This window comes from Callorhinchus milii, unplaced genomic scaffold (genome assembly GCF_018977255.1).
Source record: "Callorhinchus milii isolate IMCB2004 unplaced genomic scaffold, IMCB_Cmil_1.0 Scaffold2, whole genome shotgun sequence".
NCBI lineage: Eukaryota > Metazoa > Chordata > Chondrichthyes > Chimaeriformes > Callorhinchidae > Callorhinchus > Callorhinchus milii.
In genome coordinates, this window is record NW_024704743.1 from 28,440,316 (window position 1) to 28,454,629 (window position 14,314).

The 14,314-nt window shown below is 42.6% G+C and overlaps 1 protein-coding gene across 1 annotated transcript in view; it reads left to right on the forward strand.

The window, feature by feature from the left end:
* The first annotated feature begins 838 nt into the window (after nt 1-838).
* The window catches only part of LOC103176307 (serpin B6-like), a 38,896-nt gene continuing 25,420 nt past the window's right edge, over nt 839-14,314 (forward strand). The window contains 6 exon segments of the mRNA XM_042346264.1: nt 839-933; nt 4,001-4,088; nt 6,996-7,110; nt 8,272-8,415; nt 9,112-9,186; nt 9,189-9,262. Coding sequence (XP_042202198.1) covers nt 839-933; nt 4,001-4,088; nt 6,996-7,110; nt 8,272-8,415; nt 9,112-9,186; nt 9,189-9,262 — 591 coding nt within the window.

Sequence of the window (14,314 nt, forward strand, 5' to 3'; positions counted from 1 at the left end):
CTCCTTCAAAAATCGGTGTCTAAGCCCTGAATGGTAGAAACAATTAGGTGGACTGACATGTGTTTAAACAGGACTGGGTTGCTTTGCTTAGGTATGTGGAAAGGTATACCCATTTTCCATCTTATCAGGGCGAGGCAATCTCTTCTTGTATTGAGAAATCTAGAGTATAACAGGTGCTACTCATGACAGCCCATTCCTCTCTCGAAACCCATGTCTTATCTTGCTCCTTCCATTGCAACTAAATGACAGTTAACCTTTAGAGCTAAAACAGCTTATCGAGCAGATTCCTGACATTTTATTCCTTGTCAAAATGAACATTTGTAGCAGCTTCTCACAGTTTCTATCTTACCTTGGTGCTACAGTCTTATTGTTACATACATGGCGAATATTGATAGATATATATATATATAGTTTCCTTGACTACAACCTTCTATAATACGATTTCAAAATCAACCTAAGACCTGCCCCAGCGACTGGTCGGCTCTTCCAAATCCTGCTGATGCGCCTTCCTGGCTGGGCTATAATCAGCAGCGCCCTGGAATACCATAAACTGATCTGGATCAGGAACCGGAATAGAGACCGCCAGAGGGTTGGCTCAATTCTGACATTCCATTGCAGTTCAGCTCCAAGAAGATCCCACTTACTTCCCTCCAAGGAGGATAGTCACTAGTTGGCCATTCGACATGTGACAAGTGCGGGATCGAGACCTCACTGGGTGGATGGTAGGTACAAGGAACTCCCTGCGAGCTTCCCGGTTGGCAATGTATCTCAGTATGAATGTGCGAGAGCATTGCCACCATCCTACTGTACCACAGCTCTCATCCCTTCGCATTGAGCGATGGTTCCACCAGTTGGAGGTACAGAGTTTAAGCACAAGCTGCTTGTCTCTCTGCAGGCAAATCAAGGTGGATTCCAGGCGCTGGACGTACGAACGTGAGTTCACAAACTCAGACTCCAGGTAATGTCTTCCAGTAGCTGTCGCCCCAAGCTTCAGAGTTTCCTCTTTGGGCCGCGAGCGTGTGAAATAGGTATTAAATGAATCCCAGCGTGGAAGAGTTCTGCTTAACAATTGCAACAAACATGCACAACAATAAAAGTATCTGCCAAAGGTTCTTTGCTGTATTTTACAGACCATCATCTACACAGTTACTGTATTGATTCAGAGCATTTGACACAATTGCTTTTGAAATGCTGAGATGTTTCACCATTGCAGACACTGTATCTAATGCAATGATTTATTATTATTTGAAATATTATTACATTTTACGGCATGAAAAGACTCATTTAAAAAAGGTAATAAATTTGGTTTCATAAGAAACATATTAAAAAACAATAAATATTAGGCACCCGTCCAAAGTAGGGCAGGGCCGTGTCACGTGGGGTCCCGGGTGACGTCAGGCCGGCGGTATAAGGAGCCCTGGATCCCGGGGCGGAGTGACAGACAGTTGAGCGCAGCGCGAGGAGTGTGTGCACAGCGGCTGGAGTCAGTGTGTGCACAGGTGGGGCTGCAGGGACTGCCTTTCTTACTACTTGACCTCTCAGCTTTTCCTTTCCACTCCACACACTGGCGCTGAGCTGAGCTCCTGCACTGCCCTCCCCGCACGGCTGCTGTTCTTTATTTACAACACGGTACAAGTCCGTGATCGCTGCTGGGGTTTGGTTCCATCATCCTTGCCTTAAGTAATTCATTTGCTAATGTGTGTTGGTGTGCAATTCCTCCCAAGCTGAGCTCAAGTCTTGTCTCCTTCATGTCTCATGGATTCATGGGTAGAGACCAGGGCTGGGAGTCGTTGTGTTTTTTTTATATATAAAATTGAACTGATTATACAAAAGGTAATGACAGTTGTGCCTGTTGTCAGTAACTTGGCACAACTTCAATCTTGCAGTTGTTACCAACATTGTAAGTTGGGTTATCAGGTCAATTTGGTTTTCCAGTTGTTTGGAACTTAATAAAATTGGTCTCAAAGCCATATTTCACCTACAAAATTGTTTAAATTGTTGACTGGCACTGGCCTCCTGCTTGTCCCAATATTCCAGTCTGTTGACCCTCCGCTCCACCATTGGCGGACACGTATTCAGCTACTACACCCCGAAACTCTGGAACACTCTCCCTCAATCCCTACGCCTTGCCCACTCTCTCTCCCTTTTCAAGTCCCATCCCCACCCCCCACCCGGCTCGGAGTCAGGCTCTGCCGCTGTTAAGCCCTCTGAAACGTCAGCTTGCGTGGAGGGCACTGTATAAATGTGAGTTGTTGTTGTTGAAGGAGCAAGGGACCTGACCAACAAATTCAAGCAAATCTGGAAAACATTCACACCCCAATAATAGTTTCAAAATCTTTGGATACTGGTCTGGGCTTTACAAACCTGGAGGCGTTATTGAAGTTTCTTATTCCTCTTGTGCATGAAAGCTATATCATGAAACTTTACCAATTCAACCCAATGTCCACTTGATTGTCACCAGAGAGCACTGTTTCACTCCACATTTTCAAACTTGTACAATTGAACGTTGCATCCGTAATATCTTTGCAGCTGTACTCTTATTAAATTTCCTTACCATTGTAATGTGTATCTCTTAATCAATTTAACACCATACAAGTATCTGCCTACCTCAATACTGTAGCTTTCTACAATTGAAAGATATTAGCTGAAATATTTCAATGCAATACAATTATTAAATGAAAGTTCTTTATTTCTATTAACTGATTCTATAATTGCTGCATTAATCTCAGTAATTTAACAAAACTTGAACAACACCTTGCATTTATATAGTGCCCTTCACACAGGTTAAGCGGTATCTGGGTGCTTAAAGGATTTTCCATAAGTGAGAGTAGGAATACTTTAACTAATAGATTTACTGATCTGATCTTTAAATCATAATAATATACAAAACTGGGGCCAGATCAGATGTTCTGCAAATAACAAAAGGATGGCAGATGTATGGATTCATTGAACCTTCACTCCCAGCTCTGGTTCTTGGAGAAAATCATGAACTGCTATTTGTATTCAGGTTATAAGCCCCTTGGAGTTCCTTTCGTGGTGATTACCAGTTTAGTAAAAACTAAAAGAACTGAAGTGATATTTCATGAGTGGTCAAGCCTAACATTTATTTTTCATCTCTTATGTCCCTTATAACGATTCTCAATCCACAATACTGTTGTATTAAGTAGTTATTTCAATTAAAAATAAATAAAAATAATTATTAGTATAAAAATATATATGGTATAATTCGTGAATTTGATATAGCGCTTAATCACGTCTTCGAGACGTCTCAAAGTGCTTCACAAAATATGCTATGAAGTGAATTGACTGTATTTTGTGGGAAAAATGAGGCAGCCAATTGCACATGGCAGTGTAGCACAAACAGTTGTGGATTGAGTGACCAAATTATTATTATTTTTTTGAAGGAATTATTATCCTGGAAAAGCGATCTGCCCATCGACTAACAACTGGGTTCCTACTTACTGCTAGGTAAATCGAGGCACTTGGAGTAAGCAAACTTGCCCAACGTTTCTCCCTGCTAGGAATCAAACCCAGGTCCACGAGTCAAGTGCTCTAACCACTCAGCTACAGGACTTCATGTATATTCCACTTTCCTCATGAAAAAACACATCCGTGACTTAAAAAAGAAAAGATGCAAAACTGCTTCAACCCCATTCCAATCTGCAAAAACCCTGTCCTCTTGTTTATTTTTAAACAAATATATTTATGATCATATAAAAAATATATTCCATTTGCCTCATGAAGAACATATCTAACAACAAATATACTAGAGAAACCGCAACTGCTTCGATCCCATTACAACGTGCAACAACTCCGTCTCCTTATGGCAGCCCCTATTTCTTCACACTTTCCTTAACTGGAGGGACCAGGGCTTCCTCTTTCTAGGATCTGCTGCCTTTATTTGCAGGGAGATCTTACACTTTTAGGCTAGTCCCAGCTCTGCCATCCCTCACTTACCGAATGGCTCGTCATTATGCCTCACTCCACTGCTTTCTTTCAGTTTGCCACAGCCTCCATCAAACCCTCTTGATGAAGGCCGTCCTGTCCATATTATACTCTACCCTGTCCAGGACCTTGAAGAGGATCGAGTACAGAAGCACTCGTAGAGGGAGCTGCTGCTTCCAGTGCAGTTGCTGCTCCTGTCCCACCCCACGTCCATCATCCCTCACTTCCAGGCTCTTAGGCTTACCCTGTCCTGTGGCTCCAATCCACTCTCTCCTAATTCCTCTGCCCTCCTCAGTCGCAAGGGTTGGTTTCCCGCTCCGCTCACCATCGCTCCATCCTCTGTAGCCGCTCTGCTCCCCGCGGCCGCTTTCCCATTCTTCACATCAGCTTTCTCTTTTCTCTGCTGCTTTCTCACTTTCCTTCACAGTAGCTTTCTTCCCATTCTCCGCCACTTTCTCTCCTTTGGCCATCACTTTCTCACCTTTCACCTTCTTATTACTGCCAACGTCCATCTGACATGAAAGGCGCTAGTCAATTCCACCTCCCACCACCATCTAACCCACCTCCATCTCCTTCCACCCCAGGAAAAATCTCCGTCCCCTCCCTCTCGGCTGCCCTGGAATTATCTGAACTCCTTCCCCTCTGGGCTTCCTCCCGCAATGACCTATCCTCCTCAGTCACTCTGCTCCACAGCTCCCTCTTCTCCACTCTTGATTCCCTTGCTCCCTTCTCCTCTCATACCATCTCCTATTCATGTAAGTCACCATAATGCACCAGCCATCGCCCTTAAAGCACAGGTGTGTGCCACTGAATGCACCTGGCTTAAATCAAACTTAACGGTCCATTGGCAGACCTGGCTGGATCTTATCAAATCTTAACCCTTTCTACTCCCAAGACAATTTTGGAGGCCAAGGACAATCCAGGCTCCTCTTCTCCATCACCAACCAGCTCCTGCACCCATCATCTCACGTCTCGCCTATCCTGACTTCAAATGCCAACTGTAAGGTGATGCTGGACTTCCTCGAATCCAAAGTTGAGAGGATCCGCTCAGATGCCTCTACCCTTCCAGCTGCTGCACCCTCACCATCTCCACCTCTTACCCCAGCCCCTACACACCTCCCTCCCTCCACACCTTCGAACCTGTTTCCCATTCCTCTCTCATCACCACTATAACCCGGATGGAACCGACCACCTGTTCCTTCGACCCCATCCCTACTCCTCTCCTTACTTCCCAGCTCAACCTTCTTGCCTCTCTACTCACAGAAATCATTAACCTCTCCCTGTCCACTAGTACTGTTGCCACCCCATTAAAAAACGCTGTCATCACTCCTATCCTTTAAGCACCCTCCCTGGACCCATATCTGCTCTCAAATGATCGCCTCATCTCCAACTTCCCTTTCCTCTCCGAGCTCCTGGAACAAGTTGTTGCTTCCCAGCTTTGCTGCTTCCTCTCGCATCACATTTTTCATGAAACCTAATCAGGTTTCCCTGCCGCTCATCGCTCAGAAACAACCCTGGTCAAAGTGACAAATGACATTCTGTCCATCTGCGACCAGGGATCCCTTGCTTCCTCGTCCTTCTTGACTTCTCTGCTGCCTTCGAAACCTTCAACCAGTCTATCCTCATCCACCGCCTTTCCCCTCAAACTTCATGGCTCTGTCCTTGACTGGTTCAGATCGTACCTTTCACACCACCTCAACTTCATCTCCACAAACGGTTTCTCCTCCAGGCCCCTGCACCATCTCATGTAGCATTCCTTAGGGCTCTGTCCTTGGTCCCCTCCTCTTCAATATCTGTATGCTCCAACTTGGTCACATCAACCATAGACATGGAGTCAACTTCCACATGTATGTGGATGACACTCTACCCCTCTGCCTCCACCCTTGACTCCAGGACCACTGCTGTCCTGACAGAATGTCTGTCGAACATCAAGTCCTGGTGAGAGTTAATTTTCTTCAGTTGAAGAAGGCTTTCCTGATAGGCTCCCATCAGCGCCTCCTCACCTCAGATGCTGACAGCATCACCATCCATGCTTGCACACTCCACCTTACTAAGGCAGTCTGGAACCTTGGCATCTTCTTTCACCCTCAACTATCCTTTCTATTCCACATCTGTGCCATGATCTGCTCTGTCTTCCCCCACCTCTGCAACATTGACCGGCCCCCGCCACTCTTTCACACTGCAGTCCGCCAAAACCCTCATACATGCCTTCATTGCATCGAGGCTTCACTATACTAACCCATTGCTCATCGGCCTCCCCAACTCCTCCCTGCACAGGCTTCAGGTCAGAATTCTGCAGCCCACATTCTCTCCCACACCATGCTGCTAGACCCTATCAGCCCACATCCTCGGCCAACTCCAATGTCTTCCCATCACACAGAGGATATAGTTCAAGATTCTGGTCCTCAGCTTCAAAGCCCTCTATGGTCTTGCTCCCCCCTACCTCTGCCACCTCCAACCAACTTGCTCATTCCCTCTGCTCAACGGGCTCCGGCCTGCTTCACGTCACCCATCTCGATCTCCCCACTATTGTCATGTGGGCCTTCTTCCCCTACCCTCTGGAACTGCATCCTGCAGTCCCTCCACCTCGACCCTTCCCTTGCCTCCTTCAAAGGCCATCTCAATACCCTCCTCTTCATTTGATCTCCCTGCTTCGCCCACCTGCCTTCCACCCTCCCCAATCCCGAACTCCAGCTCTGGTCCAAAACTCTGTCTGTCCAGTGCCTTGGGACATGCTCTTGATGTGAAAGCCGCTATGCAAATGTAATTTTGTTGTTATATCAAGTTGTGACTGGCATGTAGACCCACACCAGCCCTGAGTACAATATAATAGTTTGGGGCTTCCTTGAACCAGCGATTATAATCCGAGTGGGTGGAATGCAATTGCCCATTTTCTCCTCTTGTGAAGGGTAGAAATATTATCTCTGTTCTATTTGTGTAATTAATATCTATAATGCAATTTTCTTAGGTAGAGTATATGCTATATCTGCACCACAATTCCAGGAGGGGAAAAAGCTTTAATTCTTCACCTTCTACTTCCAATACCTTAGGATTTCCTTGAATCCACTCTGAAATTCTATCAAGCTGAACTCGCAGCAGTTGATTTTTGCAATGAGTCAGATGAAATCAGACAGCAGATCAACGCTTGGGCAGAGGCACAGACTGAGGGTAAGCAACTCTGAAATATTTAGGTAATACAAACAATATATGAATGGCTCACTTTCCCATCAGCGAGCAATCTAATGCATTTGTGTCACACAATCAGTCATTCACTGGCCAAATGTATCAAGCTATTGTGCCAATATTCCTAGGCATTGGCACCAGACAATCAAGCCCAGATAAAATAGAGTCAGGCACATTTCATTACGTTTTCTTTTAAGAAAACTTTTATGATAGGAATTCAAAATGGAAGAGAGAAAACACCCTTCTCCTTACAGTAGCAACAACAACAAATTTACATTGATATAGCACCGCTCATGTCAGGAGGACAACAACAAAATTGCATTAGTATAGAGCCTTTGACGTCTGGAGGATGTCCCAAAGTGCTTCACAGATTTATAGAGAGCTGGGCAGAATGGGTAAAATTTCCACCACCAATGGTGGAGTAGATAGGGATGGATAGAGCGGGGGACATTAAAGCAAGTCAGCCTTAACTAAGCGAAGGGAGCTGTTGGGTTGGTAGGTAGAGTTGATGGAGGTCGCAGAGGAATGGTAGTTGGAGGGAAACTTTGGAGGGATTTAAGAGCAAGGACAGGGATCTTGATTTTGGTCAGCTGGGGAATAGGAAGCGAGTGAGCCGAGATAGGATGGATGGGATAGACTTCCACAGCCTGGTGTAGAGAAGCACATGAGCTGCAGTATTCCATATTGTATGCATAGAAGGAGCTGGGGAGATCCGTGAATATTCCAGCCTAGAAATGATGAATATGCAAATAAGGAATGTACATAGGTCTTTAAAAATGGGAAGAGAAGAAAATCACCCCAGCCTTGTGAGCAACTTGTGAGGGAATGTCACCTGACATCACTGCTTCAACCCACAGACAAAAATGTGAATAATAATAATCCTTGCATTTGATATAGCACCTTGTCATGTCGTTAAGACATCTCAAAGCGTTTCACATTAATGTAAAGTGTAGTGACTGTGTACTTTGTGGGTGAATGCTTGTAAGTTACTACTAAAAGAGCTAATATACTACACACCTTCTGGAGAGGATACTTAAAGCTGTCAATCATAAATGATGTAACTGAATGTGCTTGATTCCACTTCATCGTTTTATGTTCTGTATTCCATGGATTCTGATTCTTGTGTTTTTTTAAACATGCCCACGGATAAGATCAAGGACTTGTTGGCCCCAAATGCTATTGGCAGTCTCACAAAGCTTGTCCTCGTCAATGCCATTTATTTTAAAGGCAACTGGGAGAGGAAGTTTGAAGCTGAAAGCACCCATGAGCAACCTTTCAAAATCAGCAAGATAAATTGTAAGATGTAATGCTTGGAGATGTATGAATAATCTAGTTGTATGCTTTTCGAAGCCTTCTATAGCGCACTGGCCTACATTGAAGACACAATACAAACTGCTCATATATATGAATTTAGGCAAGCTCAATTTTCTTTGCTTCCCTTCCCCAGCCGACTAGTAATTGGGATCAGTGTTGTTCTTTTTATTATTGAAGTTAGGGCTTGTGACGTGGTGGTTACCTGTCCATAGTGTGGAAGGGAGTAAGAAGTGGATGGAAACTCATGTGGAGCATAAACACCGTCATGAACTAGTTAGACCAAATGATCTGTTTCCATGCTGTACATTCCATGTAAATTGCAATATTCCAACCCATAGGAACTTTGCTCTGATGAGAGCTACTTGAGAGTGGAGTTTCCACTGCAAGATCATGTTCATTTGGTTACTGGGAAGAAATGTTAAGTGTAATTTGTAGTTGGAATTTCTGAATTCAATTACGAATCACAGCAATTCAGATCCATTTTCTATCTCAAAAAATTAAATGATACCTTAGTTTTCCAGCTACTTAAATGTTTGGAGCCTTACTCTGTGAAGAACAATTCACACCTGATGCAAGCAGTCAGCTTGCCCAATGAATTTCCCCATAAATCGTTTCCTGTGTTCTCTGCAGGTTAATTTAGAATCGCTGATAGTTTTGTCTCCTGTTTGCAGAATGAAACCAAGCCAGTCCAAATGATGCACCAGACGGACAAGTTTAAAACCACTTACATTCATGCAGTTGAGCTCGCTATGTTCAGAAAGAACTGAGTATGATCATCATGTTGCCAGTTCTAAAAGATGATGCAAGTGGACTGGAAAAAGTAAGTTGAAGTTTTTTGAAATAATCCCACTGTTAAATGGATTCATTTTGGGAAAATAAATACAGTCTTGACCAAAAAATAATAAATTCAAACGCCAGTCCTGTTATCTGTTTCACCCCAATGAAATCCTATCTATCTTGTTTCCCTACTCTATATCCTTAACCTATGTTTAAAATAAAGGTTATAAATATCTTTTTAAATACTGTTATGTTCTTTGCTTCAATATCTTATTATGTGAGACCATTAGATTCCTTTCTCAGCTTCAGAGGAAACAGTCCCATCTTTTTATGTCTCACCACAAAACTACAAACTATATCCTTTCAATCTTGTGCTTCTCCTCTATTGCTTCTGTAAAATGTGGTGCCAAAAGCTACATGGAATGCTTGCAACAGTGTCCTAACTTTTAGCTGATGTTTCAGCCAATAATAAGCTGTTTTAACCCCTTTTCCCCCTTTTTTAAGCTCAAAACGGCCTGATAAGCTGTTAGACTGGACCAATCCATACAAAATGGATAATGATGAGATTGTAATGCTCCCTAAATTTAAGATGGAGAACACCTATGGCTTCACCTCAACACTTGGTGGTATGAGAATGGTTGATGTTTTTGATGTTTCGAAAGCAAATTTCTCGGGAATGACTGAGAAAAATGACCTGAATTTGTCAAAAGTTGTTCACAAAACCTTTGCTGATGTTAACGAAGAAGGTACAGAAGCAGCAGCTGCCACAGCAGTTACTATGAGGTTAATGTGTCTAATGATTACAATGGAATTTGTGGCTGACCATCCATTCCTGTTTTTCATCAGCCACAACAAAACTCACAACATCCTGTTCTTTGGGAGATTCTCCTCTCCTTAAACACAATGCAAAAAAGCACTAATACAAGCATTAGTTAATAGCTTCACTCTCTCGCTTCTTGAAAAATCCTTTTTTTGCACCATTCATACGCTGTTAGAGGGATTTGTAACAAACTTTTGTGTCAGCTCACAACTCTGCTTAAATCGTAAATGCCAGCATGTTATGTATTACAACTCTGACTTAATTTCGGGTGTTGTCAAAATATATCATAGAACTATATAGCGCAGAAGGAGGCCATTCGGCCCATCATGTTTTTGCCAGTGCTTAGCTTCATAGAATCATACAGCACAGAAGGAGGCCATTTGCCCTATTGTGTCTTTGAAAAGAGCTATCCAATTCAATCCCATCCCCTTCCCCGCCCCACCCCCCACCCACTCGTAAACTTGTCATTTGCCAAATAATCATCTACTTCTCTCTTAAAAGTTGTTTTCGAATTGGCTTCCACCACCCTTTCAGTCAATGCATTCCAGATCAGAACAACTCGCTGTGTGAAAAAATGCCACCTCACATCCTCTCTGTTTCTTCTAACAACTATTTTAAATCGGTGTCCTCGGGTTACCAACCCACCTGCCAGTGGAAATATTTTCTCCTTGTTCACCCTATTGAATCCACTCATAATTTTGAAAACTTCTATTAAGTCTCCCCTTAATCTCTCCTCCAAGGAGAATAATCCCAGTTTCTCTAGCTTCTCCTCATAACTGAAGTCTCTCATTCCTGGTACTATCCTGGTAAATCTCCTTTGCACCCTCTCCAAAGCCTTGACATCCTTCCTAAAGAGATTGATAGATTTCTAAAGGATAGAGGGATTAAGGAATATGGGGATATGGTGGGTAAATGGAATTAGGTTAGAATATCAGCCATGATTTTATTAATTGGCGGGGCAGGCTCGACGGGCCGAATGGCCTAATCCTGCTTCTACGTCTTATGATCTTATGGTCTAAAATGTAATGTGCAGAACTGAACATCGTACTCTAGCTGAGGCATAACCAGCCCCACCGGCTCTCCTCCCACCTCAAACTCCAAGGTTCTGTCCTTGACTGTTTCAGGTCCTACATTTCACACAGCCTCCACTTCGTCTCGGCAAACGACTTCTCCTCCAGCCCCCGCACTGACTCGTGCGGCGTTTTTCAGGGCTCTGTCCTCGGTTCCCTCCTCTTCACCCTCTACATGCTCCCCCTTGATAACATCATCCGCAGACACAGGGTAAATTTCCACATGTAGGCGGATGATACCAAACTCTGCTTCCACCCTCAAGTATCATCTGCAAACTTGGCAATTGTACTCCCTATACCCAAGTCCAGTTCATTTATATAGATCAATAAACAGTAGTTGTCCCAGTAGTGACCCCTGAGGGACACCACTGTACACTTCCCTCCAGTCAGAAAAACAACTGTTTGCCACCACTCTCTGCTTCCTGTCTCCCAGCCAGTTCTGTATCCAGGCTGCCACTGTCCCTTTAATACCATGGGCTTCTATTTTGCTTACATGTCTCTTATGTGGCACTTTATCAAACGCCTTTGAAAATCCATATAAACTACATCAACTGCACTACCTTCATCCACCCTCTCCGTTACTTCATCAAAAAACTCTATCAGGTTTGTTAGACATGATTTGCCTGGCCCTTGTGTCCATTAAATATTTTAAAGTTATTTCGAGAAATGCGTAAAGTCAACTTACTACTTCATCCAGAAGTCAGCACTTCCATCAATGCAGCACTCTTCAGCACAAGAGTTTCAGCCTAGACATTCAGTGCAAGTCTTGATGTGTCGCTTGACCTGCAACCTTCTGATCTACAACTTTCTCACCCACAGGTGAAAGTGCTACCGACTCAGCTAAGATATTTCAGAAACTATTTTGATTGAAAAATGACTGATGTTATATTACATAATAATGATAATAGTCCTTGCATATGACATAGCGCCTTATCTTGTTGATGAGACGTCTCAAAGGATTTCCCAGATTATATTGTAAAGTGAATTGAATGTATAAGTCAATTTTGTTTTTGAAGAATTTATTATCGCCGGAAAAGCAATCCATTAATTGACTTATGATGGGGTTACTACTTACTGCTAGGTAAACAGAAGCATGTGAAGTAAGGAAACTTGCTCAACATTTCGCCCTGCCTGGAATCAACCCAGGTCTCTCATTTGCGAGGTGATTGCTCTAACCACTGAACTACAGGATGTTCAATACAATCAAACTCTGCTATAGATAAAAAAAATTGCATAGATTTCAAAGACAGAATCATGCAGACTTGTACACAAAGGGATATTTCACCAACACATTAACACCAAAAATGATTCTACACTGAAAATCTGATTAAGAGAGAATTCACGCTGTTATCTAACAATATTACCTAATACTATTCCAAGCTTCATTTGTTAGTTAATGGACAAAGATATGAGTGGAACTAAGCCACGTCACATTACCCTTTCTGTTTCACTGTGTAGCAACACATTTTCTGTTGACCTTTAGTGTTGTTTGCATGTAATGCTCTTAATGTTACAAAATACAATGGCATAATATTTACTATTACGTGATCCAGATATGAGAGTATGTTGAGAAATTTTGGACACAAATCATTAAAACTGTTGGCACAAATATGTCTGCATACATTTCTGCAGATTCAGCAAACTCATGAAAATTATATACTAAAAGTATACAGATTGTGTTTGTTTGTAAATCTCCGTATGTTCCCCAGATGTTGTAAATTTCACTTTGTCTTAGCCAAGGATGCTATTTTGCCTTATCATTTAATATGGCTCAGAATCAGTTTAGAAGTCAAATTACCTCAGTTTTTAAAACAAACCAACTTCCAAACGAAAACAAAACTGAAGATGTTCCACAATTCTGCACAATCTTAAATTTCAAGACAAAATGGTCTTATAGGCTAAGACGAGATGGAAGTTCCGGCCTCTGATGGCTCCATCGCTACTTTTCATCAATTTGCAATCATATTTTAATCATAGCACCTTGACATTGCCAACATGATACAGAGTGAATGCACTTCACAAGAAATCCCATGAATTGCTGTGATTCGCGCTCCCAACATTGAAAGGCGCTATAACAAATGCAAAAAAATCACATTATAAATTAGCTGTATTCCAGAAATGTATTTCTATTGTGTTGCTGTTAACAGAACAATTGTAACAAACTAGTTGATTTGTCCACGATACACCAGCATGCTTCCCTTGTAGCACTTGGCATTCTTGGCATTTCAAAGATTCAAATAGGAGTGGAGCCCCATTATAACACAGTTGTCCAGATCCATCAAATACCAACTCACACTATAATGAGGTTTGTTATCTGCTTGTTATTGCAAGTGACTTCATGTTTACGAGCTGCTAGTGACCTCAGAACCATGTTGTGTAACTATTATTTAGTGTGATAAGGGAGTTTTTTTGCCTCATTGGGAGTGTAATGTTTCTTGCAGGTGTGTCTTGACATAGAATTATTTGTTTTAATAATGTTTATTATGAGAGTTGTTTCAATCCATATTGCATTTTCCTGTTGCTTTTAAATAATTTGACATTTGATCATTGTGTGCTTCTTGACTTCCTGATTTCCACTGAAACCTGCTTTTTGGAGTACTTTGTCCGATACCTGAGGCTTCTTTGAGAGGAATGGCAATGTTTCCTTTGCATTTGCTGTCAGTTTGATGAAGCTGAACTAATTCATCCAGCTGTAGCTAATGAAGACAGTAAACATAGTGATGGAGAAAAACAATGGAAAACTATCCCTGGCACTGAAGGCAATAATAATAATAATAATAATCCTTGCATTTGATATAGTGCTTTTCACGTCTTCTAGACATCCCAAAGCGCTTCACAGAATATACTGTAATGTGAATTGTCTGTATGTTTGTGGGCGAAAGCGGCAGCCAATTGTGCACAGCAATGTCCTACAAACAGTCGTAGCTTGAAAATGACCAATTTATTATTGTTTTTGGTTTTGGAGGGATTATTATTAGGCTCTGTGTGGAGTAAGGAAACTTGCCCAAGGTTTCGCCCTCTGCCTGGAATTGAACTCAAGTCTCTCGCTTGCAAAGCGAGTGCTCTAACCACTGAGCTACAGGACTCCGAAAGGGATATCCATGGGAACATGTGCCACAGGCAGTTCTCAACCTCTCAGCGTGTCACTTTTTAACACCTGAGGAAGGACAAAGTTACCGTACACAGTAGCAAATGTGGAATTTTG